This window comes from Chaetodon trifascialis, chromosome 1, assembly GCF_039877785.1.
Source record: "Chaetodon trifascialis isolate fChaTrf1 chromosome 1, fChaTrf1.hap1, whole genome shotgun sequence".
In the NCBI taxonomy this organism is placed as follows: Eukaryota; Metazoa; Chordata; class Actinopteri; order Chaetodontiformes; family Chaetodontidae; genus Chaetodon; species Chaetodon trifascialis.
The window spans coordinates 16,936,966-16,963,227 of NC_092056.1; the positions used below are offsets into that span (position 1 = coordinate 16,936,966).

Here is a 26,262-nt window from a genome sequence, read left to right on the forward strand (position 1 = left end):
TGGTTTCCTCCTACACAAGTGCGAAACCGGTTAACTTCTCAGTTTTCACAGTGTGACAGTAATTAATGACCTACAGAAAAAAAAAAAAAAAAAAAAAACCCACTTTGAACACATTTGATATTTTAACAGATGAAATTGGGCATTTTCTGACAATGCCTGACTGAAGAGAGTGCACAGTTGGGTTTATTCAAACATACAGTTTCTTATCATAAGTCTTTATACTGTTTCTCTGTACTCTGGTCTATTGCTTTGCGCCTCACCGGATCACCAGGATTTGGGAGGGGGCGTTTTATTGCATAAGAGAGCTGTAATAGTTCCTCTGGAGCGCCCCGCCCCTTTCATCGCGTCACGGCCTCCCAGCGCAGCCTCTACGGGTTGCCGTGACGACGGCGTTGCAGCTCGCCTCTGAAGGCATTCACCGCCTCAACACTTGACTTGTGTTTGGGGAAAACTGTGTCGACCAGAGGGAGAAAACACAGCCACGAATGGTGCTTTCTGGTGTGGGGTCAGTGATACAAGCCCACTGAAAATGTTGCACGGATTCACAGTGATTCCTCTGGGTGAGTGAGAGAGTAGTAGATGGTTTTCAAGCTTTAAAACACAAGCTTTGTGACTTAAAGAACTCAGCGATGTTGCTGGCTCTTATTTGATACACTTTTCTAGATATCACCACGTGTGCATGAGCTAACTACACAATGGCGACCGTAGAAGAAGTGGATAACACAGCTGTGAATGGACCAGACAGGGAGCTTCCAGCGCAGGAGGACGCCGTGGGAGAGCAGCCTTACAAGACACCAGATCGGAGACACGTTGATGCCCTTCTGGATATTAGTGAGGAGGACTTCTTGAAAGACCTGGAGCCGTATGAGTATCATGGTTACTCTGGTTGGGAAGAAGCTGTAAGTGAATGAATATCTTCGTTACTGCCTGCCTTTATCTGATGTAGTTAATGTTACCTTTAGTAGGCTAAGTGCCCTCTGTCAGTCTGGACTCAGTGGCAAAATGGTTCAGTGTACATTTTGAAATGCAAAGAACAAACATCTGATTAATTTCACTCCCACTGACTCTTATCTATATGGTATTTTGTGTGATGGTGGTACTAATATTGACATAATTCCTACTATATTATTTTAATTCTTATTTGGACTTGGCACAATTATTCTTTTAATGTGTTAAACACATCAAAACTGTTGTTTTCATATTTAATATGAAACTTTATTTTAAAACAGGTCCAAGGTTGGACCAGAGCTGCTCCGCTGAGCTGCATACTTCTGACCCAGAAGAGATCCAGGAAACCAAAGCATAAGGAGGTTGACACTCCGGCCCCCTTGTCTGTTGACCCAGTGATCTCAGCCAGTATTGCGGAGCATCACTGTGACTCTCATGTGCCTAACAGCTTTAAGAAATCCATGCCGTTAAACCAGCACACAGGATCCTGGAGTACAGCTGCTGTGGCAGCTCTGCAGACAGATGCCTCAGAATGGCCCGTCCACAATGCAGTGCAGAAAACAATGTCAAATTTCTTACTGGAGGAACAGATAGAGGAGGAAGGGATGCACAGAAGGACTCCTTTGCAGAACAGGCCTTCTAGGCCTCAGAAACACAGGGCCAGTAATACAGTGGTTCCCATTAAAAACTTTACATTCTTACCACCAATTGACTCACCACCCCTGAATCCTCTGAGAGTGAGTGGTAAGAAGGCTCCAGAGGGAGACACCACAGAGGAAAACTGTTTCATGTTTGATAAGAAGAACGGGACAAGAGGAACAAGAGTGGACCCTGTTGCTAACCCCGAGCTTCCCACTTACTCTGCATGCCTGACCTCCAAGTACCAAACATGTCAGCATAACCCCCACTTCTTCTCTGCTGTACACGTGTCTATCCCCAAACGTGACACAGCGCACCGCACGAGCTTCTCAATGGGCAAGAGCCTCACAAAGGCCCTCCACTCCAGTACTACAGCAGGTGCACAAGCCCGTATGCGCCCCAGCAAGACCATGTGTGCTGTCAAGCTGTATGAGGGCTGTGAAATAAATGTTTGACATGACTGCTGATATGCAATAATTTGAAGCTCTCAGGTTCAACCAAGTAAGAACAACCTGGTTTATCTTATTTTATATCATGCAAATAGTTCCATCAAAACAGTTTATTGGAGGAATAGATTCAGTGTATGAGACATGTTTATAAGAGTAACTTGTTGCAAAGGTTATTCATTTGATTTAGTTCAGTCTGGCATGACATTTCAGACCACACTAACCCCACAAGTGATTTTTCAGCTCTCTAGTTACCTAGCAATGGTGCATCTACCTCATAGGAAGCCTGCTTTGCACTTTCTACTTCTTTAACTTCAACCACAAGCTACAGCTGTCAGAACTGTCACACTGTATCCTGTGACTTTGCATGATGATGATGATGATGTCAACTGTTGCCATCTGCTCTCTCAAATTTAAACCTTTTCAACTTTAAATGAGTCAGTGAGTGATTATGGGTGATTGCGGTTGGGTTCTGAGTTATGTGCTGTACAGTGGTTATCAGTGCAGTATTACACTGAGATCCTGTGTATCATGTTGTCTTTGAAAGGTCAGCCAATTACTGTAACATTATTTACAACTAGGAGGATCTTGTTACCATGTTTTATTATGCTACCTCTTTGTTGTTTAGCTGCCCTGTGAAGTAAAAATAATCTGCTTAGTGGGACTGTTCAATAGGCAAAAGGTTGACCTAATTAGACACATTTCTTACCTAAATATGCATGTACAATAAAACTAGTTATTGAAAACTGACTTCTAAAGAGTTCCCATATGCAGCACAAGCTGGCTGAGTGCAATGTTTTACTCTATGGCCATTGTTCTATAAGTGACAACACGACAATATACACTTTCCAGCAGTTTTTATTAAGAGCATCTGTAGTGTAGTTTCAACAATTAATAAAGGCAACCATCAGATCTACACATATAGGCAACAGTAACTAAAATTCTGCTAAAACAAATATCTTGTGCTGGGAAAAGATACGCATGCACTCCCAGCAGAGAGGAAATAAAGCACGGTAACTGACACTTGAGACTGACAAGGCTCCTACACATAATTCTCTTTAAAGCAAGGCATTTCCCTGTGCCACTAAACCAGCAGGGAGCAGCTATGCTATATCTGAATTCAAGAACCACTAACTAGAAGTACTAAACTCAACACAAGAAATGCTGAAATTTAATATGGGTGTCACAATCCTTACCCAAAAATCCAAAATTCAGGGGAAAATTATCCTTAAACTGTTTGGATGTGATGGGACAAAAAAAAAGTATATATCTATCTATATATCAATCTATATCTATCTATCTATATATATATAGATGTAGATATAGATATATAAATATAGGACATGTAATACTTGGGCACAGTGTCGTGTTCTATACATTCTTCAGTTTCTGCAAACATCTATAAACCGGAACAGCATTAACCATCCGTCCGTAAAAATAGTGTGAAGGCGTCAAACAAATTCTCTTCAATAAAATGCTGCATAGCATTATTTTCACGTGACAGAACGGAAATCTTTCCATATGAACTCTGGAGAACGATCAGGGACATTCCAACAGTTCATGCAACCACGTGGAGACACAAATACTTGATGGATTAAACATGCAACGACCAAAACAAAAGGAACAAATTTTTCAGTGTTCAGCTTCCAAAACATGTGCTAGTATAATTTTGTTAATGATTATAAAGCAGCAAATTGTCTAACAGAACTAAAGCTAATACTTGAATTAAGGCACCACTGTAACAAAATTAATACATAATCAAGGCTTATCGCTCTAGGTTCCTTAGTAGAACATAGTCTGCATGTGGTGCCGGTGCTTCATGAGGTAACTCAGTGCAACAGTATAATGGAAAACGTAATTAAAAGTTTAGTTGCTTGGACAAACGTTAAAAAAAAAAAAATGGTGGAAAATCTGATGATTTTAACAGAAGATATTCAAAAGGACTCCACTTCAGTTAATATCAGGTGGTGAATACATACAAGAACTCTATGCTAAACCTTGCTCTAATCCACTATGTATTTCTGTACAGTAACATTTCTGGATCACTCGAGCACTGAGTACTGCTACTGTATACACTTACACCCAGCTAATGAATAAGTCAAAGACAATGACAGCCTAATCTGCTTACTGACTTGACTTGACTGCTTAGCTAAAGAGGCCCAGACACAAAAAAGTGTTTTCACAACATCATACCTCACAATCACAAATCCAAGAAAGGTGTGCAACAACTGACAAGACATAAACATTTCATTTTAACTTGTGCCACATCTGTATGAGTAACTATATGCTTAAGAGATGCATTTTAGCGATGTTGAATGATGCCTTGTTCACGTTTGAAGGCCTTGTGGGGTTTTATTTTGGAAAACAAAGCCGACAGGTTCTCACTGGTCAAGTTTTCCACTGGCTGCAAAGCTTGCAGGATGTAACTCAGGGTTTATATTCCTGCTGCCGCTGACAAGGCAACATAAATGGAGGCAGCCATCAAATGCACAAGCTGAGAATAGATATTTCATGCCGACAGTGCTGCCGACAGAGTGAAGGCTTCATGCACATTTACGACCATACGTAAACTAAACACGCAGTGCTGTTTGCTGTACAGCTGAGATGAAGCTGTTTTCATGCTGTCTATGCACATCTGAAAGCTGAGCCTTTTCTTGACAGTCACGCACAGCTGAAGTTGTCATCCCTTTAAAGCACAGATTTAACTGATGAAATGTTGAGCTATTTTTTAAACTGCTAGTAAGAACAAACAGTGAAAACCAGTCATGGTGGTTATACACTGAAATATAGAAGTAAACTGGTATTTCAGACAAGACACGTACAATATGTTACTTCATGTGCAAATAAATATGTAAACCGTCAGGAGCTGATAATTCATGTCCGTTGAGCTAATAAAGTGCAGCGGAGCTGTCAGGATATATACCTGGAAAGGCTCTGGACATGGTGTCTCCAGTGGAATGTTCAAAGACATTTTCACACACTTCTTACTGCTAAGACTGTGGTCCGCTGGAGGACAGTGTAGACTGATTCCTCTCGTAGCAAGAGGCAGACATGAGAAAACGGTGTTGCAAAAAGCTTAGGCAGCTTCACTAACAAGGTTTCAGCTGTTGGGTTTCTCAGGGTGCTGAAAGAGAGCGCAAAGCTCCTCACATGTCTGGGTTTCCACAGAGCTGAAATGGGACTCCATATTCCACGCCAGGTCAGCTGACAAGAAGTCATCCATGACAGTTTGTGTTTCGTTGCTTGTCAGGAAGAGATGTCCGAGGCCTTCTGCCTGGCTGGTCACAGTCTGTGTCTCTGTGCTGTTCAGCAGCCTTGCATGCTCACCCTGACTGACAGGGTTCTGAGCAGAGAGGCCTGTGGCAAATGAAGGGAGATCTGTCTGTGTTTCTGTATCTGAGGACTCAGTGCTCATGGAAAAGCTGGAGTGTCGCAGGATGCTGCTCAGAGGCATGTGGCTTCCGGCGCTCAGCAGGAAATTGAGGTCAGTCTGAGTTTGAGTATCAAATAGCTCCAGATCGCTGGCTTGGGTTCGACTTGGTCCCTCGCTTTGGTCCAGTTCATCCATCAACAGGAAGTCTGTCTGGGTCTGGATGTCCAGAGACTCCAGCGGTGTGTCACCACCCAGTCCTCCCAGCTCACTCTCCTCTGTCTGTGTCTGGATGTGCACAGCGTTGAGAAACTCTTCAAAGTCAAAGTCAATGCCATTGTGTTGTTCCTGAACAGAGCCCAGACCTGACCCACAGCCTGCAGAGGCCTCAGTGAGCACCTGGTGGCCTGACATGCTGTCAGACAGAATGTTTTCTAGGTCACTTAGCAAAGTCATTGTTTGGGTCTGGTTGTCTGCCATGTTGTTTGAGTTGAGCTCATCTGTCTGCACCCCAAAACACATACCACCCGCTGACTTTGACTCTTCATACATGCTTCCTGCAGCAGTGAGGGTGTCTTCTATGTCCAGAGCAGTCTGGGTGGAGACACTGAGGGAGTCACTGCCAAATAGGTCAGAACACATGATAGCCTGGTCCTGAGCCTTCTCCTCTGACTGGGGCATGGCAAAGTATGTCTGTGTCTGCCTGGTTTTGTATGGGGGCACAGATGAGGAGGAGCAAGAAATTTGGCTCATGCATTGGCTGTCTGTCTGAGCTCCAATGGAGGATGTGGCTTTGGCCCGGGAGGAGAATGTCTGTGTTTCAACACTGACTGGCAGGAGGACTTGGGCACTCACGCTGATGTCTGTTTGGGAGCAGGACGACACAGAGGACTCACCCACCGGGCACAAGCCTATTCCCTCCCCAACCCCGAGTCCTGTGGGCATTTTGGACAAGTACGATTTGTCCGTCTGAATGGTAGTGGAGGTGCTTCTCCCCCGTTGTCCTGCCAGGCTGCCAGTTGAATCTTCTGTGCTCGCAAGGTCCGGGCTAACCTGCACTCCTGTGCTAATGGGCCCCTGGCTAGAGCGGGAAGTCGGCATGCTATCCTTGAAACCCATACTCTTAGCATCAAGTTGTGGTACCACAGCTCCTGTGGCTTGTGCCAGGAGGTGAAGGGTGCTGACGGAGCCTTGGCTGTCCACCGCCAGCACGACCGACCTCAGAGCCCCGCTCTCTGTAGATGGAAGAAGGACTGGCAGGTGGGCCAGTTGCATCACAGGAACACTAACCAAAGCCATCTTGGGCTTTGGTAGGAGCAACTTCTGGAAGTTCTTACGGGGGTTGGAGTTCTGATTCACTGAGTCTGGGATGTGAACAGTCGTATCAGAAGGGAAAGTAGTTTCTGTCTGCTCTTTACTAGCAGCCATGATCTGACAGGTCGACTCATTGGTCTTGACAGTTTCAGAACCACTTAACAGTCTCTCCATCTTTCGCTTTTTTACTGGAGGAATTCTGTATAGAAAATAAAACAGATACAGAGAAAGTCAAATTTAATTTTTAGTCAAAGCCAAAACACCGTTTCAGTATTAATCATTCAATATCACGGTGGTTTATGCAGGTACATGCCTGTGTTCTGTCGGAATCTCGTGGCCTGTCCTATAGATGTGTGAGAGCAGTGCAGCTCTACTAGCATAGGGGCAGCCACATGTACAGTGGTAGGTCTTCCCACAGTCTTCTATGTGCCTTTTTAGGTCCCACTCTGTGCTGTAGCCATTGTTGCACTTGAAGCACTTGTGCTTCTTCTCTGCATGCATCTTCATGAAGTGCTAAATTGAAACAGATCAGAGAACATGTTAACATCTGGTCATTGGCAACGTAAAGAATGCAGAGCTTCTAAATATTATTATTCTGTGATTTCTCTTTTCATTTTCTGAATTGTGTCCTTAGGGCTTTAATCACATTTTGTCATGAATGAATACTAATAAATTTGATGTAATGCAACAATGCACACCCGGTAAGTGGGTCTGATGAAGAATACACTCAGGCAATGCCCCTCCTTGTTTACAATTCTTGACCAGAAACGGACGAAGAGAATATCTGACTCAGCACATACAGACGCTAAATCTTACAGGAATATTTTAAGTTTGTGCACAGTATATGTTTTTAGACAACTGTTCTGTCTGATCTTAAGTCAAGTAAAGTACATTAACCACTTGTTTCATTTGAAGAGGCTTTGAGTCATACAGAAAATGAAGGCTGGTCTGTATAACTTTAAACTATCTTCATCAAATATGATTTCTTTTCATTCAAAGGCTGTGAAGTTCAGTCAAAAGCTCAGAGTCTGGCTGCTTAAAACCACTTGGGCTAAGGTTGCCCTTAAATTTTCATCTAAAAAAAGAATTAGTTGCATAAAATCACCATAAGTATTTGCCTAAGATGTTGTAAAAGAAAACCCTTTAATCTGTAAGTGTTTACCCTGAGCTACTTAAGCACTCCTTTATGTGTTGCTAGTCCTTAGTCCTTAGTAACATTTTCCTTAGAAAAATGTAAAGGACCCATACATCTTCTGATTGTGCATATTTGTTAAGACTGGGTTAAATTTACTTTGGATCATGCGTTTGCATGTTCCATATTCTTTGAGGAGAACAACATTAGCTGCGTTTCCATTACCCCTAGAAATGCGCAAAACCTAAATATCGCAATAAAATACTGGTAATGGAAACACCTATATTTCGAAAATCCTCTCAAATATCGCAAAAACATTTTTACGCTCTCATGAGGTGGTTTTTCAGACGTATTGATATAAAAGTGTATCGCAAAAGTGTAATGGAAACACTTTTTTCGCATTTACATGCGCTTCCGAGTAGGAACAGCCTCCCGGGGGCATGACACATCTGGTGCCACAAGAGGTTCAAGAACATCGCAAAGCTCGTTGAACGTGGCCCGGGTCATCCGAAAATGTTGTATCCACAGTTCGTCTGTGAATTCCTCATTTACAATCTTCTCCCAGAAATCCCTTATTCGTGGCCGCTGCCACACATAAGGGCTTTGCCTTTGAACAGTTATACATTGCCTCCGCCTTCTGTTCATAATAAGTACAGCAACAGCCGTAGCGGCTCCTGAGATCATTGTACCGAGACGCATGACGCTTTCGGCCATCTTCCAGTCTCACGGGACGGCCGAGAATTTACGAGAATTTCGGTTAGTTCGCAAAACACCGTTCAATGGAAACACCTGCAAGTAGCACTTGAACTTTGTCGAAATTTCAGAAATATCGCTTTTATTTTGCGAACAACTGTAATGGAAACGCAGCTATTGTCGAGTTTGGCTTTCTTTTTATACTCTCTTAGTTGTCAGTTTCATAGACGCTAGCTAACACTGACAATAATACAATGTTAAAAGATGATGATGTGAGTGAAGCATAACCACAATAACCAAAGTACACATGTGCTGTATTGTGACAGTAACTACCGTGAAAGCCTTAGTCTAAACACTTAGATAAGAAGACAACTTAAGTGGCTGGTGCTCCTAAATGAACCCCTTAGGGAAATATTTTGCATAGGAGACAAACTTATGTTTGTAACTGAAAGCATAGTTCAAGCAGCCAGGCAGTAAAGCTTTGCAGGAAGGGTTAAAGATCTAAGAGGATTTTATTAAGTACAAGTACGCTAAAGAATCATGCAAACAGTACTTAGCACTGACCAATAAGTGTCTGCAGAAATGTGGTATTTGGGCACAGATAAACTCAGGATTGCATCACTGCTGTAAAATTGATTTTTGTAACATATTTGGTGGTGAATAATGCATGAGGATCGCAGGCTATTGTAGGAAAGGCTTACTTGTTTAACTAGGGAGAACTGGGAGAAGGGTCTGTTTGGCCCCCTGGGACAACCCTCAATGGGACAGCAGTAAAGCTTGAGTGAGCCCTTCATGTCCTTTCTGACCGTGGGATTGACCATACCATCCTGAGGGGTGACAATGCCACCGAAAGACAAAGAGAGACAACACAGGAGAAAGATTTTTGCATTTTAGGTGTTATACCATACTTTTACTCAACATGGCTTATAATGAGTGTTAAGAAAACCACAAACACAATCGGGTGAAGTTTTAAGTTAGCAGTCAAACACGTTTACCTTTACCTCAAGATTTTAGCTGAAAAGATTAGGTTTTACGTGACCTACAACATTTCTTACAATAACTGCTGTAAAAGGCATTAAATGTCAACTACACCATACACGTAAAAATCCAAAAAAGTTGCTTTTTATACAATTTTTTTCATCATCGTCATATTTCAAAGGCAAAAGCAATGGTTGCACATATTGCCTTGCTTTCCTTCGTCAGTGTAGGTAAATATGATGTGTATTAAAAATATAACCTCGTGCTCAGTACACTGTGCTTTACATAACTGCAAAACAAATTAATGAGCATGGCAGCAAACTGCTCCTCTTTTAGTCCCAAGGCAGACTTGCTAAAGCAGCTGTCAACACAATATATATTTAAAGTCATGAGCTGCACATTTATCAGAGAAAACAGCAAGCACTTTGAATGTACCCTGAATGCTGAAAAAAGACAAATCCATCACGCTCCATAACAGTCATTAATACTGCTGCCTTCCAGTGGTCAAGGTCACCTCCATCTGCTGTTAACATTGGAGGGAGCATAACAGCTAAAGCTGACAAACACCCTGTGGCTAATCATAAGGAGTTAGCATAAACGGACATTTCACTAACAATTAATGTTGGGACTTGGATTTGGCTACATCATCTAGCCATAGGCTGATGTCTGAGTCATGTCAAGACATTATTTGTCATCAGTCAGCAGATGGCTGTGGCCAGATTCACTGCCTTTGCCACACAAGGGTCAGTCCGCAGCCTTTTAAATAGCAATCGTTCTGCGAGACTGTACAATATAATGATATGTCAGAGTAATAGTTCAAATCTCTTCCTCCTTGCTGCAGGTAAGTGATATGGATAGGAAGACAGCTACAAGCCCTGCCAAAACAGTCACATTAGACTTATTAAAGGAGTTTGAACTGAGCTGAGTGAGCGAGTTCAAATGAAATGCATCAGTCTTTATGACCTGTAAGAGACTGTTAGAAAGAGTGATCAACAAATACATTACTGCTGTGCAACGATGCAGCAGAGCAACAGTGATGTGAAAGTGGACGTAACACAAACAGAAATGATGTCCCACGTGAGGCCTCATTCCTGCAGTCTGACTTCATAAATAATGCAGATTAAGCACAGAGTGATCGATTCCAGCATTTAAGAACTTTGTCATCATGTCAAACACAAAATCATTACTACTGCTGACAAGTTTCACACGGCTGTTGACTCCCTTTAAAGACACTGTGACGCAAATGTTGCTGCACAACGATTAGCTCATTAGATTAATTGATGACTTTAAAATTGTCCTTGGGTGTGAGCGTGAGCGCGAATGGTTGTGTGTTTGTATATGTTGCCCTGTGATTGGCTGGCGACCAGTTCAGGGTGTACCCCGCCTCTCACCCGTTGACAGCTGGCATAGGCTCCAGCCCCCCTACAACCCCGAAAAGGGATAGTCGGGTATAGACAGTGGATGGATGGATGGATGGATGGATGGATGGATGGATGGATGGATGGATGGATGGATGGATGGATGTTACTCAACAGTAGCTGACATGTCTTTTAGTACAAGGATTGATGGTGGACAACAATTAAACACTTTCAACGTTTCCTGTAGCTCTTAAAGGTTTCTTTACACCAGTAATGTTTACGCATTGAGGTAAAATAGGCCCATATTAAATTAAGACTAAGTAACAGACATAAACTTTGCAGCTCAGCTTTATATGATAAGAACCACTAACTGGGCCTTTAAACAATCTTCTAGCTGGGCCACATGGACTACCTCTGAGAGCTAATTCAAATTCCCACATTCACCTGTTTCAAACAAAGAGCTTAGTCTACTGCAGGACAAAAGGCAGCCTTTCCCAGCATAGAACTTCATTCATGGAGGGGAAACAGTGATTTACTGGCTCCCAGTCCAGTGACAACATAAGAACCAGAGTCAAAAGACTTCGACTTTGGTCCAGAGCTACAACAATTAATCAAATCATTGATTAGCTGTCAACAATTATATGATTTGCCACCTATTTTGATAAATGATTCATTGATTTGAGTGTTTGTTTGTTAAACCCTGTAATTTCTCTAATTCCAGCATTTTAAAAGTGAGTGTTATCTGGTTTCTTCTCTCCTCTATGAGTGTAAACTAAATATATTTGGGTTGCGGACAAATTTGAGAATGTCATCTTGAGCTTTGGGAAACACTTCACGATTTTTCTGACATTTTATACACCAAACAACAAACTGATTAATCGACAATGAAAATAGTAGTTAGTTGCAGCTCTACTGAAGTCCAGATTCTACGTCTGGCTCCACTTTGTTGACTGTTCAGCGATGGAAGTCGACTGTTTCCGAGACTCAGGCAGACAAAAGTGGACACAAAGGTGAAGAGATCACAACATCACAATGATAAGCAGATTTACAAACTACCAGTCAAAATGAGATGCTCCCCAAATTTCTGTCCAGTGCCACAAACTACGGACAGTCCACCAGATGAAATCTAAGCGTGTAGCTTGGTATGTATCGAAAAATGCAGCAAGCATCATCACGTGCGTTACAAATCAGCAACTGATGACTAAGAAACGTTCGCTAGCTCCATTGTAGCTAGCTTGCTAACGGCAAACTAAACAGTTACCAGGTACATGTTACGTAGCTTCGCTGACATCAAAACGGCGTGAACTTTTCTCTAAAGAAGATGTCGCGGTTGCTAAGCATGAATACTGTGTGTTAGCTACAACGAATTTATTATGGATGACTTGCGTTTTCCAGTTTTATGACAGTGCTCTCACGAGGGGGTTAGCCAAGTTAGCATCGCAGTTCCGTACAGCCCTGACCCGCATGAAAATTCACCAGCTTTTGAAATCGTTTACCTTTATTCTGTGTGACTTAACAAGATGCATGTTCAATGCAGGTGTGTTGGGCAGAATCTTGCCACATCCTTCCACGGTGCAGAGGATGTTCGTCCTCACTTCTTTGGTTAGCTCCGTAATGGTAGGTTTTATTATTTCCCGTGACTGTGACAGAGACTCTTCGTGACATTTCGGACCGTTTGTTGCAGCGTTATCTCTGTTATTCGCGTTGCTCGTTGCGGACGCAGCCATGTTTCTGTGTTGACAGTCCATTCTGTGTTTGGCAGGGAGCCCCACAGCAGCATTGAATGCAAAGTGACATACCTCCCTCAGCTTTGCCTGAAAGGCTGCTTCGCTACCTTTCACCGAAAGGACGTTTTGGACAGATAAGCTACGCCACATCCGGTATACGCATACTACTTCCGTTTTTCAAAATTAAGATTTACCATCAGACTTTAGTTTTCAAATGTGGCTGATTTTCTTGTAAATATGTAAATGCCTGTGGCTGAGGAGGGTGATAGTATTTTAGAAAGTACTGCTCTACCTTATACACAGTCTGTGTTGTAAGCTCAAAGTGTTTTAATTCAATGCTCAATATTTCTTTTTAAGCAAATTTAAAGTGTGGGTTAAAAAAGATCTCCCACAGAATTTTGAGGCATGTTGAGTGAACCATACACATTCTGGCTTGTAGCTGCTGCCAAAATAAAGAAACACGATCCACTTTAGAAATTTCATAGCCGAGCTCTAATGGAGTGTTCTAGGAAGACTTTCAAGAAAACATTAGCCAATATTAGCTTATCACAGATCTATTTACATGCAGAATAGGTCAGCCTCTGAAACGTTTGGAATAACCTGTTTGCATGCGTGAGCAAACAGGGGTAATCAATTGGGATATCCCGATCAAAACAGCGACGCACGGACGTGTCAACGCATGGAGAACGTCATGATGCAATCATTTCAGCTTCTTCCTCCTGTATCCAAAAACAACAACAGCAGCACAGTGGATAATGAACAGCCTGGGGCTGGTAGCAGTCGCCTTTGTTTGCGCTTTGGTGCTGGTACTGACCCACCACCAGTACTTGACACTACTCTGTCTCACTTTCTTCATTAATGGAAGGCGAGAACGTGAAGAAATAGGAAATGGAGCTGGAGCTTGCCATCCATATCCATGCTACCTGCACTCAACAGACCAAGATTCCTTGCGAATAGAACATGCGCAGAACACAAATTAATGTTCCGTTCGATGGGGATATTCCGACAGGCGTATACATGACCAAAAATTCGGGTTAGAAAAGGAGTAACCCAGGGGTCATATTCCGGTTTTTAAAAACCGGAATATGAGCATATTCTGGTTTTTCAAAAGGGTTGTTGGTGTTTACATGGCTGTGCAACCAGGTTATTGCTGATATTCCGGTTATGAAAGGACTGCAAGTAAATGTAGTGACTGAGGTTTTCATTGTGGAACTGACAGGCTGTGGCCCTCGTCCAGCCGTTGAGACGCCTCCATGGACTTGGTATCAGAGCGGGGCCAAATTTCTGTGTGGTTCGCTGTCATGATGGGTCAAGCAGCTGTTTTAAAATGGCTGAGGCAAGCGAGCAGGTTCTCCTTATTTGTTTAGCATTCTTTTTTTGTAATCATCGCCACAGAGGTCATGAATTTGCCCTTTTAGCCAAATAAAATGAAACAAAAATTCTGTAGCATATCTTTCTGTAATTTATATGACCCAATACTACCACCCAGTGAAGACACAGAAGACACGAGTTACAAACTTCAAGAGTATTAAAAATCCTGCTTTTATTTTCATTTTGGACACATCTGGCATTTGATGATAGTAACATTCTCACCAGCACAAGGTAAGAAATGGCAGTTATCTATTGTAAATAAATTAATACATGACATACATAAACTGAGCAAAGCATGGGTGGAGTAGACATAGCAGAAGTAAGAACAGGCAACACTGACTGTGAGTCCTTTAAATCAAGGGTCTGTCGCCAATCAGGTCTGTGGTTGCCGCATTTGTGAGGAGGGACCAGGGCCATTGTCTGTGATGACAAAATAATTCTTTCCTTTTAAAGGAATAGATGAGAGCAGAGGTGTGACAGGGGTGGAGGCAATTCCTGTCAAAAATAAAAACACATTAGTTTTGTGTGTGTGTGTGTGTGTGTGTGTGTGTGTGTGTGTGTGTGTGTGTGTGTGCCCTCTTGTGGTCATTTATGGAACTGCCTGTATTATGAAACATTCAAAATCATTTACTGTTCTTCTGAATTTCAATGTTAATATCACTTCCTTCAAAAACACAGATGGTTTCTTTTGTGTCTGTGGCTAACAAATTCTTGTTACCTGACGATGCACAGTGTCTAAGTGACTCCAGGAGGTTGGTACTTGCAAATTTGACAACACATCTGAAGGGCTCCTCTCGCTCTGTCATGGTCTTATTGGTGTGGTCTCTGAATTTCGTCTCCAGCTGAGGAAAGATGAACACAAAACGTAATTCAGATGATCACAGCCAAGACCAATTATGAACTTTTGCATCTTTGACCTCATATAGTAAGACAGAGACTTGTGCCCTTTGTCTCTTTAATTTTGATATTCAACTACTAGTATTTTAAACACGAGCATGCTTCAGGGTACCTTGTAAACTGCAGACTGTAGTTGAGGTAATGTCCCATCACCAAAGGCCTCACAGGCCATCTGAAATCTGTTTACTGCAGGCCCAACTTGCTCTTTTTCTACCCGTGGGTCTGTAAACACAAAGAAAGCCAAATAAATGAAATCCAAATGCAGGATTCCACTAGAAGCACAAATTAAGGTCATATAAATCAATAGAATAATATACATACAGTAAGTTTAACAAGCAAACATATAACAAATTATACATTTAGTCGGACGAAATGATTTGAAAACATACTTGAGACAGTTTGGTTCTTTTCCCTAAGAGGGCTGGGATACTTAGTCGGAAACACCTAAAAACAGAAAAAACACAAAAACAAAATCAAAATCTTCCCAGAAACAAAATTCTGAATATACATTACATACAGTTCAGTCTCAGTGTTCATATGAACAACTATCTTCCACAGTTGGGCTTTTCATAATAGGGAAATCTTCATCAGGGGTTACAATAAATCAACACTATTCACACAAACTTGATTTGTGGTGTCATCAAAAATACTTTCTTGATGTTCTTGGACCATACCAAGTGATGGCTGTGTAATGACATGATAATTCTGTCCATACTCAACCAGTCAGACAAACAGTAAGGTTGCAGCAAACCACTCATTTGAAAGTGAGAACATCCAAGTGCAAAGGTCACACATGGACCTGGAGGTAGTTCTGCAACATACCTGACATTTACAATAGATTCCCTTCAATGACAAATATCTACTGTACGTAGGGATGAAATATTGTATGAAGCTTTCCAGAGTTTAATAAGCATAAATCAAGCTTCTTACTCCCCTACAAAAAGTGAGAGTTTTAAGGATAGTTAAAACTTAACAACACCTAAAATGTGTTTAAACTACATTTAAAGGGTGAACATGGCAGTTTACATTTTTCTTGGCAGTGGTTATGAAGATCAACTGTGGCTCAGGAGGTAGAGCGGTCATCCACTTATGAGAGGGTTGGTAGTTTGATCCCTGGTGTCGGCAGTCTACGTGTTGAAGTACACTTGGTCTCGTACTGCTATAATCACAACAGGCCTACCTGTTGATAATGCTTCATCAGCAGATCCCTAATGGCAGTGAGTTTCCGTCCACTGAGGTTAGCATCCTTAATAGTTTGATACCTGGTGGACAGAACCAAGGCCTGAAAAAGAATATCACTGTCTTAGAGGGGAATCGAAAGACAGAAAAAAGAGCAACTATACAAACAATGTCAAGGATCAAATATAAAAGTCATTCCTTACTTGGGATAACAGAGGCTTCTGCACTGACGTCAGGCTGGTCACAAAGACATAAGGGGTTTGAAGATAGTGAACAACATATGTCGGTCTCAAGTGGTTGGGCCGAGAGAAGCGGTCTCCCCATGCAATCCGAATCCACACAGCTTCATCTGTGTGCTTCTTTATTTTGATAGACACCTTGAACGCAATGTGAAACGCAGTCTTTACTATATAATGTTTAACACATAAAAGGTTGATGCTAATGCCACCTCCTAATGTGATTAGTAGGATTTTGTGACTTATGTGAGGAGGAAAATATGGCTTACAGGTCTCACAAGTTCACTGAGGTGAGCTTTAAATTGCTCTTTGAACTGTGTCAGCTCTACAGAGTGAGCATCATCTGGAAAACAGAAAATCACAAACATGCGTTAAAAAAAAGGACACAATTTCAATCTATTTCATCCAAATACAGAACGACCAGACAAAGAATATGTGTGTGACACTGCCATACAGTGTGCAAGAAAATGTTAACCTTGCTTTATATGACTGAAAAAGGCGCAGTGACCCAGACTCCTGCATCCTGTTAGTTGAGTGAAACAACAAACATTCAACCAGAAAGAAAAGTCTGATCCCACGATTGTCTGCCAAAAACTGTTTCTATTGCCCAGTTTAAAATTCTGCAGCTGCTTTAACCTTGATCAAATGGTCCTAATGCGCAAATTTACAGAACTTTATGTCTGTAGTTATAGCAAATGTATGTCTTTTTGAAACATTTCTTGTAGCTGAAAAATCACAATTGTGGCCAAAAAAAGTGTTTAAGCCTATATTTGGAAATTACACTGTATTTAACATGAATTACAGATCGGTTCATTATGTAAAATAAGGGAAATATCGCTATTATCTGTATGACTGCATTATTTTATCTGCTAGATTGTAACCAATCCAATGATTTTTGCTTAAAAAAATCTTTTGTTTAAATATCTTTGAAACAGACGAGTCTCCATGGCACAAGTTCTAACATACCTTCAGGGTCCACGAGCTGCAAGGCATGCCACATCCCCTGGTTTGGATTGTCAATAAAATCTGAGAGACAATGTGACACAAGAGGCGCCATTAGACGGCATGGTATGATGTGATAAACGCTGACTAAGATGTCTTGGCTTTCAGTCCAAATTAGAAAACCAGATGCAATATCTGACTTACATGTCATCTCAAGCTCTGTGATGTGTTTAACCGTCCAGCCATTTTCCTGTAAAGAAAACAGGTGAGGTTAAAAGCCAGGAAGTCCACAGCAACGCCCGCTACACCCAAATGAAGCTGATTCCTATTGAAGAGCGTTGAGAAGCGACGGTGAGTTTCAAACTAACAGTAAACGTGCTTAGTTTCTGCGCAACGATGGATTTCACGGCCAACTTCAGCAGGAATCTTGACAATGAATGCGTTGTTAGTTAACTAAGATCTTGTCACACTATACATTTAATAATATATATGTTTAAAAGCGTCGCATACCTCGCAAATGCCCAATAATCTTTCCGTTAACGCCCACTTTGGCTGAGTAAAATCCATGGACTGCTGTTGAGCCTCAGTCAAACGGCCCCACTTGTCCAGCGTTGCTCTGAGCATATGAGCCGGTATCCGCCTAATGAGGCGCTGCAATAAGCGTTTCATAGAATCATCCATTCTTCCTCGGACAGTAATCGATATCTAACTTCGGTGCTGTGCTGGAGGTTAGTTTTGAGTCCTCAATGTTGCACGACGGCGCCAGTACGAGTCTAACAATTTCAAACAAACTGCCTCCAACGGAACACACGAATCGACCAATCAGATATCACCATACAAGTTGACGCATTCCATTTGGCGTCCCCTGTTGGTTTGGAGTAACAATACTGCTAGTTGCCTGGAGAATTGTCAAGACTAGTTCTTTTTTAACACATATCATGTCAGGACTTGCTCTGAAGTAAAACAAAAAGGTAACATAACGTGAGGTTAAGCCTTTATTGATCCCCAGAAGAGAAACTGGGTTGTTTCAGCAGCATAAGGACATAAATAAGTAAGATAAATAGAGACAATAAACAAAAAGAGCTATGTAAAACTATAATAAGAACACATGCAAAAATAGAAAATATAGAAGAATATTTAAAGACAAAATGATGAGGTAAAGTGACAGATGTGAAATTAATAACAGCAAGTCTAGTATATATAAAAAGCATGCACCACCCTAATATATAAAAAGTAATGATGCTTGGTGTTCAGAACATAATAGAAACACAATACAGTATATCATACAGGAAGACAGTATTACATATTAACATCCATCCATCCATCCATCCATCCATCCATCCATTTTCTATGCCGCTTATCCCTTTCGGGGTCGCGGGGGGGCCGGAGCCTATCTCGGCTGTCAACGGGCAAGAGGCGGGGTACACCCTGGACCGGTCGCCAGCCGATCGCAGGGCTACATATTAACATAGTATAATGTAATGCATTATACCATAGAATTATATATGAAATATGGTTTATGGTGAAATGTAGTTATGATTGATCTTGTCCTTCATCCTCCTGTCCACCACTGACTCCAGTCTGTCCAGACGAGCCAAACCACAAAACTGGCTTTCCTTACCAGCTTGCTAAGTCTGCTGGCCTCGTCAGCCTTGATGCCACGACTCCAGCACACTGTGAATAACAGAGCACTGTTGAATATAGATTGTTAGAACATTTCCAGGAGCCTGTGCCATGCACTGATGGATCTGAGGAAGAATAGACAGTCTATCTTAAGAAGAAAATACAAAGTTCTGATGTACAAATCTTTTTTTGTTTTGTTTTGTTTTGTTTTGTTTTGTTTGAACTTTTCTGTAATCCTTGATTTTCTTGCAAAATAAGGGAGAATTTGAACATTTATTTAAATGAAACCATGTGAGAAGAAGGGAAGTCACTCTTTGTTGGAACTGCTAACAACATCTTTATGAAAAGAAACTACTAACTATATGTGTAAAATACAAGAAAAGGAGTGAAAAATGTAATATTTCCCTCTTGAAGATGTGCTGTATTATTTTACCATTTCAGTGCATTTAAAATATTGCTTTTACTCTACTGCTCCTCTTTTTATCTGGAGATTACACAAACTGTGTTAACTGTCTTCATGCTCCCTCTGAATTCAGTTGAACTGAATTCATTTTCTTATTTTTATAATGTAAGTCTCATAACAATTTCCATGTAGAACTGGTCCAGACCATTCTTTTACAAAAAGAGAGCAAACAGTTCCCTCATAAGCAAGCACTTGGCAATACTCCACTCCTATCACAATGAAAGCCATTAGTTAAGTGGGTTAAGAACACGCTGGACCCTTTGTCCACTAGACTGGAACGGTGCAGCAGGTACATCATGAAACGCTTTGGAGAGGAAAAAGCGCCATCATGAAGCGTAATCCTGCAAAACAAGCATTTCTGTCCATCACTGATATCCGCCATTACTAGCCTTTAACTAGAAAACGACTGGATATTAATAGTACGTTGTTGTTACAACAGGACAGGTACCAAAAACTGTCACCACGTCTGTAAAAGGACGTCTCGCCTAAAATTAAGCCATCTACAAGCAAAGACGGAAGTACGTTACGGTGATGCATCTCGTAACTCCTTTTAACTAGCGTCACCGGAAGTCCCACCTTTTTGAGATGAGAACGCCTGCCATTGGTGGATTGAAAGAAACGCGGATGCCAATTCGCTGTGACTATTGCTCCTGAATTCGCTGTCGTGAAACAATAGCCGGCGAATATGTCCTACACGTCCGGACTGTTTCGTAGGTTACGCTGTGTGTTAGAGTGTTAGAGCAGCTGTTAGCTGACATTGTACATGTGTTTAAGTAACCCGCGTCGTTATTTAGAGGGAAGAAAGACGAAACCTTCAGTACTTCTTCAGAGGTTGAATGGATTTATGCTAACAGTTAACGTTATCTCAGGCCTAGCAGTTAGCTAACGTGACATTTCACCAGAGTTTGCTGGAAAACTTCACGTGATACAGCCTTTACACTGGTAAGGGTACCACGGTTACATACAGCCGGAAGTGCATGTGTTATCAAACAGTCTATAGTAAAACACTAGATATTCACTAACCATCGCATCGCAACTGTGAAACAAACATGGCTATTGTGTTAACGTTACAAGCCTTTGTCAAAACCAAAGTGTTGTCTTGTTTCGAGAGGATTCTGGGTGGATACAGGTAGTTTACAAAGCCATGACTAAACATTTATCACAGTGCTTTATGCTCTTCCTTTGCCTGTGTGCCTCTCTGTGTTTGCAGGTAAGTGTCCACTGAAAAACAAACTCCATCACTATGACAGCACAGGAAGGAGAGGGATTTGGAGGCATGAGTATCCTTTAGAGGACATGTCCGCGGCATATGTGTGTAACAATGATGAGTTGACAATGAGCATTAATCAATATTTCAGCAAAAATGTTAATCATCCACTGGTTCCAGATTCTCTGACGTGAGGATATCCTGATTTTCTCTTAACGAATTAACATTTTGAAGATGGGCTCTGGGAATTTGTGATAAGCTTCTTTTTTTTTTTTCATGAGTAAATAGACTTAATACACATAAGCAATGAAAATATCAGTTACTGGCAGCCTTAGATTTGATGCTCAGCACCCTATGCAATGAAAAAGTGCAGTACAGCAGAAAGCAACATTTTGTTTGAAGGCAAACTTAGCTGCGTTTGAGTTCAAATGTGGTGCCGCCTTAAGACATCTTTTACAGTCATATTCAAAAGTAACTGTCAGCTCAGTGCTCTTCAATCAGTGCTCCTCTTGTTTGTGGCTTTTCAGTGTTGCTGCACTCGTACAGAAAGCCCTTAACTCAGCATGCACCCTGATCTGTCACCTCACCTGCACACAGATGAGTGTAATGAGCTGATAGCTCAGCTGAGGCAGTGCCACAAGGAGGTATGTCACTCTATATTTTTGTATTGCTGCGTGCTACATATACACAGAACAAAACAATGTCAGTCTTGTTAATGTCCCCCTTCAGCACAGTGTCCTGAGGTTCTTTGGGACGTGTAATGACATCGACCGTGCTATGCGTCACTGCCTGGATAAAGAGGTCTGTTGCTCATTTTTTTGCACTTTTTGAATAAGATACATCAAGCACTCTGACTGCTATTTTTGTTTTGTTGTTTACTTTTCTGATTAAGGTTTTCTTTGTGTCCTGCCATTCAACAGAGACAGGAAAAGAGGGAGTGCAACAAGCTACATGCAATAGAGATGAAAAAGAAGCTGAAAAGACGGCTCACAGAGGAGCTCTGAAGGACATTTTACTGCAACTTTTCCATTGCCACGAGGAGTTGAAAGTATTCAGATATTGGTACATGGACTTAAGTATGACCCTGTGTAACAGGCCTCCACTTCTTGCACTTGCAGTGGTATCAGGACATTTTAGGTCAAGATAACGCAACACCTAGTGTGTTTGATTAAACAGTGCATTTGAGGATTGTCATTTATTTCCTCAGAACACGACAGCTCCATCAAAGGGATTCGTGTAGCTTGTGGCTGAAGCCTTTCATCAAACCATTACTTTAGTTGGGAAGACACCACATGAATATTGTGGTACCTGATTTATTCATGAAAACAGTGAGAGTCCATTTCAGTGTGTCAGTGATGCATCTAAAAAAAAAAAAAGTCCCAAAACAGGATGACCAGTGGCAGTGTTGCTCAATGTGAACATACATATTGAACAAAGTCAGTGTTCAAATAAAGTTATATGTTTAGATCCATTGCTTTGATATAGTCTGTCATCCTTGTAAAACAAAGTATGTCAGGGTCTCAACAATGGACTGTTAAATTCCCTAAATTGGAACCTTCAGTCACATGTTAGCTAGTGGTCACATAACCCCTCTCTTTGTTAAGGATAGTCTCTGCATTGGATGTACTTTTCCTCCTTGATATGTCTCTGGCTGTCTACTGGCTCTTTGTCAGTGACCTTGTGGTCACGTGACTGAAAGTTCACATTTAGGTCACGAAACAACACCTGAGCCTACTCTGTTTGCTGAGTGAATACCATGAGATGTGATTGAGGGCTCAGAATCAGCAGTAAGAAGACCTTTTAGTTTGCATTGTCTTCATTGACTAAAACACTAAAAACAGATTGTAGCAGGCCTGCTGCATCAATGAGAAGGCCTCTTACTTCCCCACAGCCTCACAGTTTCACTGACTGCGAACATCCATTTTTACACTATTGTGCATTTTACTTGTCGATAAAATGATTTTAGTGAATATTTGCTGATTATAATGACCAAATCAAAGTTGTGTTGAGGGTCATTGGTGGGGTGAGGTCAGCGGACTGGAAATGTGTAGAAAACTCAACAAGCCTAGGTAGTAGCTTGAGAAATGTAAAACAAAAACAGATCGTGAAAGTACTGTTTCTTTATTTGAAGCGGCTCTCTCTAACCAATCACAATGTGTGGATCAGTCCTTGACAGACACTGTAAGGCACCACAAGGCGTGCTTTGAGACAATGTGGGGTGAAGAGACATGAATGATGAATTACACATACATGATGTTGTGGTTATAAAAGACAGAAAACCACAGAAAAACTATCAAAAACAATCATTTGTAATAAATAATGGATCAAATGTGAGTAGTTTTTTAGTTCCAACGGATTTACTTCAAATCTTATGATCAAGCACACATCAAACACATGCTGAGGAGGGAATTTGGATCTGATGCCTGAAAGAGAAGCAGTTCAAAGAAAAGAAATGCATATTCTATCTCAGGCGACACTCTGAAAAGAACTGGTAATATTTTACAAACTAAAACCAATAAAGACATAAAGAGCCCTGTCATGAAGGATCAGTGTGACTAATGCTCAGTGGCCCTGAATGATTTGCATTCAGCGGTGCTGTTCAGTAGCCACATCACACAGGTCCTTCCCACCTCTTCCTGGGAGCCTGGAACTGGAGCTATTAACTGTTAATTACCGTCAGCTGAGGAGCAGAGTCAAAGAAGTGAACGTAGGGACCGCTTTCTGTAAATAAAGAAAAAAAAAAAAACATTCTAACAGCTTCTTATTATTTAAACCTAATGGAGTTTTTTTGGTCAAACTGCCTGAGAAAATATAACACTTGATTTTTGTGGGCTCCAGCCGATTATGAATTTTATGAATTTGGAAAATCAGAAGGATAATTTAGATGCACTATGATGCAGCTACAAAAGGTTTTATTTTTCATGAGCACAAGTGGAGGCTTGCTGTTGTTTTTGTCCATTTTAGTCAAAAAATGCGTCAGCAAGCCATTAGTATTCCCTACAATCAGACTGCAACAGTAATACGCTCTTGGAGCATTAACAGAGACTTGAATGCTTGAAATGGACCAATGTGAAATATGATAAGGGTCATTTTATTGATCATCTTTTCATACTCGTAAAGCTCAGTAAAACACAATATATATTAAATGATCTGACATGCTTTTGATAGTTTACAATAAAATACTTAATCTGGTAAAGTCAATTGAGAAGGTTAACATTCAAGTGACGATAGTGTTTACACATTTTGGATTTGAAACTATATATAAATTATATGTTTTCCTGACCCATTTTATTCATCAAAATTGTTATGGGATAATTTAGAAAGGGTAACTAAGAGAGTTGAGGTGCTTCTGGAGCAAAGGAGACCACATGGCACTGTACATCCGAACAGTTATCTCAAATAAATACAAAAATAAACTGCACCATTTCTAACATTACTTACAATATTGGTACAAAACATACCCTGGAATACAAGGTATTCAGACAGGCAACACATTTATATGTACAGTATATTACATGCAATTAGTTACACAAAACAGTCTACATTATATATATTATTCTGTACTGCATGTGTACAACTGCAAAAATGGACAAATATCTTCTGAATTTACAAAACAATTTTCACAAACCTACATTTTTTGGTAAAACAAAATAGATCCCTAAATATAATACACATTGCAATATAAAATTTCTTGAAATCTTAAATCATCACATGCAGGTAAGAACAAAGTCAACTCCAGCTACACGACTGTTGCATTTCCACGAAACTAATCACCGACAATTAGTGTAGTCACAATGTTGTTACTGGAGGACCGAGCAATTATCATCTCCTGTGTGCTCTGAAAAAATACACAGCTAAGAAAGAACGATCAGGTAATAACAGGATCGCCTGATGTTTCTCAAAAACCATTTCACACAATAAGAATCTGCATTGATAACTGGAAGCCATGAATCACCACAGTGCTTCACATCAGGCTACTTAATGTTTGTAGCTCAAATGAAACGGAATAAAATCCATTGCTAATCCTTCCATGTGGTATGTGCCGCAATTCATTTAATCATCTGGAGTCATTTTGTATTCAAGCCAAAATGCCATTTGATTAAGAAAAGTCACATCTGTGTATTTAGTGCTAGCATTCACATGAGAAAAAGAAAAAAAAAATCTCTCTATTGAGAGAAAAATATTGACCTCAATAAGATTTTATTTATAGAAATAAAAGTTAAATTAAGCTCTGGCCATTATGTGTTGTATTGCAGGTGAAAATAACAGATGGATGTTGACAGTATGAGGATGCTTGTTCATCTACTTCTGCAGGATCCGCAGACGGTCTCATTAGCACATGAGCATTAATCTTGATTTCATATAACAGACGCAAATTTTTGGTGATTATGATGATGACAAAGTTACTGGAAAATGAGATGTCTGCTATGCGTACTAATGACGTTTGCAGTATGAAAAATGAATTATGTGATTTTAAAAAAAAGACATTTCTTTGAACTTTCCATAGCATCTTATGATCTTTTATGGGAATTCATAAGATCACATTTTGAGCAGCCAGTGAATCTGATCCACTGATGTGTAGGAGTATGTTTGAGCATTTGTGGCCAGTTTTCTTCTGTCCGTACAGAGAGGATGGAATGTGCATGCAAGGAGCAAGAGACAGTGTCTTCATGCAAACTTTGGTTTACACTTAAACTCAAAACAAGAAGCAACCAAAGAAAATCCTGAAAAATGCACCTCATATACAGAAAGCAACTCCTTTACACACTTGAAATAAATATATTTTCAAATATATTAGTCAATTTATCATGTGCTATCAGACATACATGGATTTCATACATCCAGATTGTTTCAGAAACAGGTAAGTGTCACATACGCACAGAGACACTCTGTACCTTCCTGAAGAACCTCCTTCAGTGTTTCATTAAGCAATGCACATTTGGCCCTTTGCTCTTTGACATCTACACAATAAACATCTGGACAGTTATGGGCCCAACAAAAAAGTTGCTTTACAAAAGATGATGGTGAAGGAATTGTTGTTAGACATGTGAGCAAACAGAACACCACAGAATCCCCTTTGCTGACAAATAGAAACAAAGACCCTTAATGCAATTATTCCTTCAGTTTGAAAGTCCCCTGTAGAGACCCTTCGATCACTTCTCATATGACTTGTTGTGCAAGTAACTGAAGAGTGCCTCGAGTCCTTTGGTTGAACACCACAGCTGCTTCAGCATCTGACACTCTTTCTCATTGACTTCCTCCAGGACTGTCACGACGATACTCCGCACCAGGCATTTGGATTCTTCTAAAACCTTTAAACACACGCAGAAAGGGAAGACGGTCATTTGGTCATATTCAAGAGAGCACTATGCCTTCTGGGTTGTCTAGATCAGGACCTACCACTGCACTGCATGACGCCATTTCCTTCACACGCAGCATCACTTCCTGGTTAAATGTGGTTGGCCAGAAGACCTGTGACACCAGACCTCGACTGCATGCTTCTTGTGCCGTGAGTTTTCTTCCACAGAACAGCAACTCATTGGCCTGCCAATGGCAACAGAAAAGCAGGGGTTATTATTATTATTATTATTATTATTATTATTATTTTTGATAATAATAATAATAATAATAATAATAATAATAATAATATGCATATTATCAACTTTGTGTAAACAAGGGTCAATCAGGTGGTTGTAGGAAGAATTAAATTATGTCACGTGAAATGAGATGAAAGCCTTG

The 26,262-nt window shown here is 40.8% G+C and overlaps 5 protein-coding genes across 9 annotated transcripts in view; 2 read left to right on the forward strand and 3 right to left on the reverse strand.

The window, feature by feature from the left end:
- Nucleotides 1–339: 339 nt before the first annotated feature.
- Nucleotides 340–2,810, forward strand: c1h16orf46 (chromosome 1 C16orf46 homolog). Its single transcript, XM_070967146.1, has 3 exons — nucleotides 340–560; nucleotides 664–899; nucleotides 1,230–2,810. The coding sequence occupies exons 2-3, from the start codon at nucleotides 696–698 to the stop codon at nucleotides 2,040–2,042; spliced, it is 1,017 nt and encodes a 338-aa protein (XP_070823247.1). The 5' UTR covers nucleotides 340–560; nucleotides 664–695; the 3' UTR covers nucleotides 2,043–2,810.
- A 65-nt stretch (nucleotides 2,811–2,875) lies between these two features.
- Nucleotides 2,876–12,704, reverse strand: atmin (ATM interactor). Of its 2 annotated transcripts, none has more exons than XM_070969588.1 (4): nucleotides 12,375–12,704; nucleotides 9,244–9,369; nucleotides 7,031–7,230; nucleotides 2,876–6,916 (listed from the first exon to the last, which is right to left on the reverse strand). In XM_070969588.1, the coding sequence occupies exons 1-4, from the start codon at nucleotides 12,624–12,626 to the stop codon at nucleotides 5,134–5,136; spliced, it is 2,361 nt and encodes a 786-aa protein (XP_070825689.1). In that variant the 5' UTR covers nucleotides 12,627–12,704; the 3' UTR covers nucleotides 2,876–5,133. The 2 variants fall into 2 exon arrangements, with proteins under 2 accessions (XP_070825689.1, XP_070825697.1); XM_070969596.1 differs by lacking the exon at nucleotides 12,375–12,704 and adding an exon at nucleotides 11,928–11,956 and having other exon boundaries at nucleotides 2,882–6,916.
- A 1,422-nt stretch (nucleotides 12,705–14,126) lies between these two features.
- Nucleotides 14,127–18,032, reverse strand: cenpn (centromere protein N). The gene is made up of 10 exons (XM_070966835.1): nucleotides 17,741–18,032; nucleotides 17,435–17,480; nucleotides 17,255–17,314; nucleotides 16,558–16,631; nucleotides 16,256–16,429; nucleotides 16,054–16,155; nucleotides 15,263–15,317; nucleotides 14,986–15,095; nucleotides 14,695–14,818; nucleotides 14,127–14,471 (listed from the first exon to the last, which is right to left on the reverse strand). The coding sequence occupies exons 1-10, from the start codon at nucleotides 17,909–17,911 to the stop codon at nucleotides 14,350–14,352; spliced, it is 1,038 nt and encodes a 345-aa protein (XP_070822936.1). The 5' UTR covers nucleotides 17,912–18,032; the 3' UTR covers nucleotides 14,127–14,349.
- A 1,923-nt stretch (nucleotides 18,033–19,955) lies between these two features.
- cmc2 (C-x(9)-C motif containing 2) lies at nucleotides 19,956–21,983 on the forward strand. Of its 4 annotated transcripts, XR_011602122.1 has the most exons (5): nucleotides 19,975–20,258; nucleotides 21,051–21,167; nucleotides 21,253–21,324; nucleotides 21,444–21,867; nucleotides 21,901–21,968. XR_011602122.1 is itself a non-coding variant. In XM_070960917.1 (4 exons), exons 2-4 carry the CDS (start codon nucleotides 21,087–21,089, stop codon nucleotides 21,525–21,527), a joined length of 237 nt encoding a protein of 78 aa, XP_070817018.1. In that variant the 5' UTR covers nucleotides 19,956–20,258; nucleotides 21,051–21,086; the 3' UTR covers nucleotides 21,528–21,983. The 4 variants fall into 4 exon arrangements, 3 of the variants coding, with proteins under 3 accessions (XP_070817018.1, XP_070817026.1, XP_070817035.1); XM_070960917.1 differs by having other exon boundaries at nucleotides 19,956–20,258; nucleotides 21,444–21,983; XM_070960925.1 differs by having other exon boundaries at nucleotides 19,987–20,258; nucleotides 20,527–21,167; nucleotides 21,444–21,983.
- A 74-nt stretch (nucleotides 21,984–22,057) lies between these two features.
- Nucleotides 22,058–26,262, reverse strand: part of LOC139330103 (chromodomain Y-like protein 2) — a 30,993-nt gene continuing 26,788 nt past the window's right edge. Inside the window, exons 6-7 of the mRNA XM_070960843.1 lie at nucleotides 25,924–26,067; nucleotides 22,058–25,835 (exon numbers count right to left, since the gene is read on the reverse strand). Of these exons, the coding sequence (XP_070816944.1) occupies nucleotides 25,677–25,835; nucleotides 25,924–26,067 (303 nt within the window). The 3' untranslated portion in view covers nucleotides 22,058–25,676. The remainder of the gene's footprint in view (nucleotides 25,836–25,923; nucleotides 26,068–26,262) is intronic.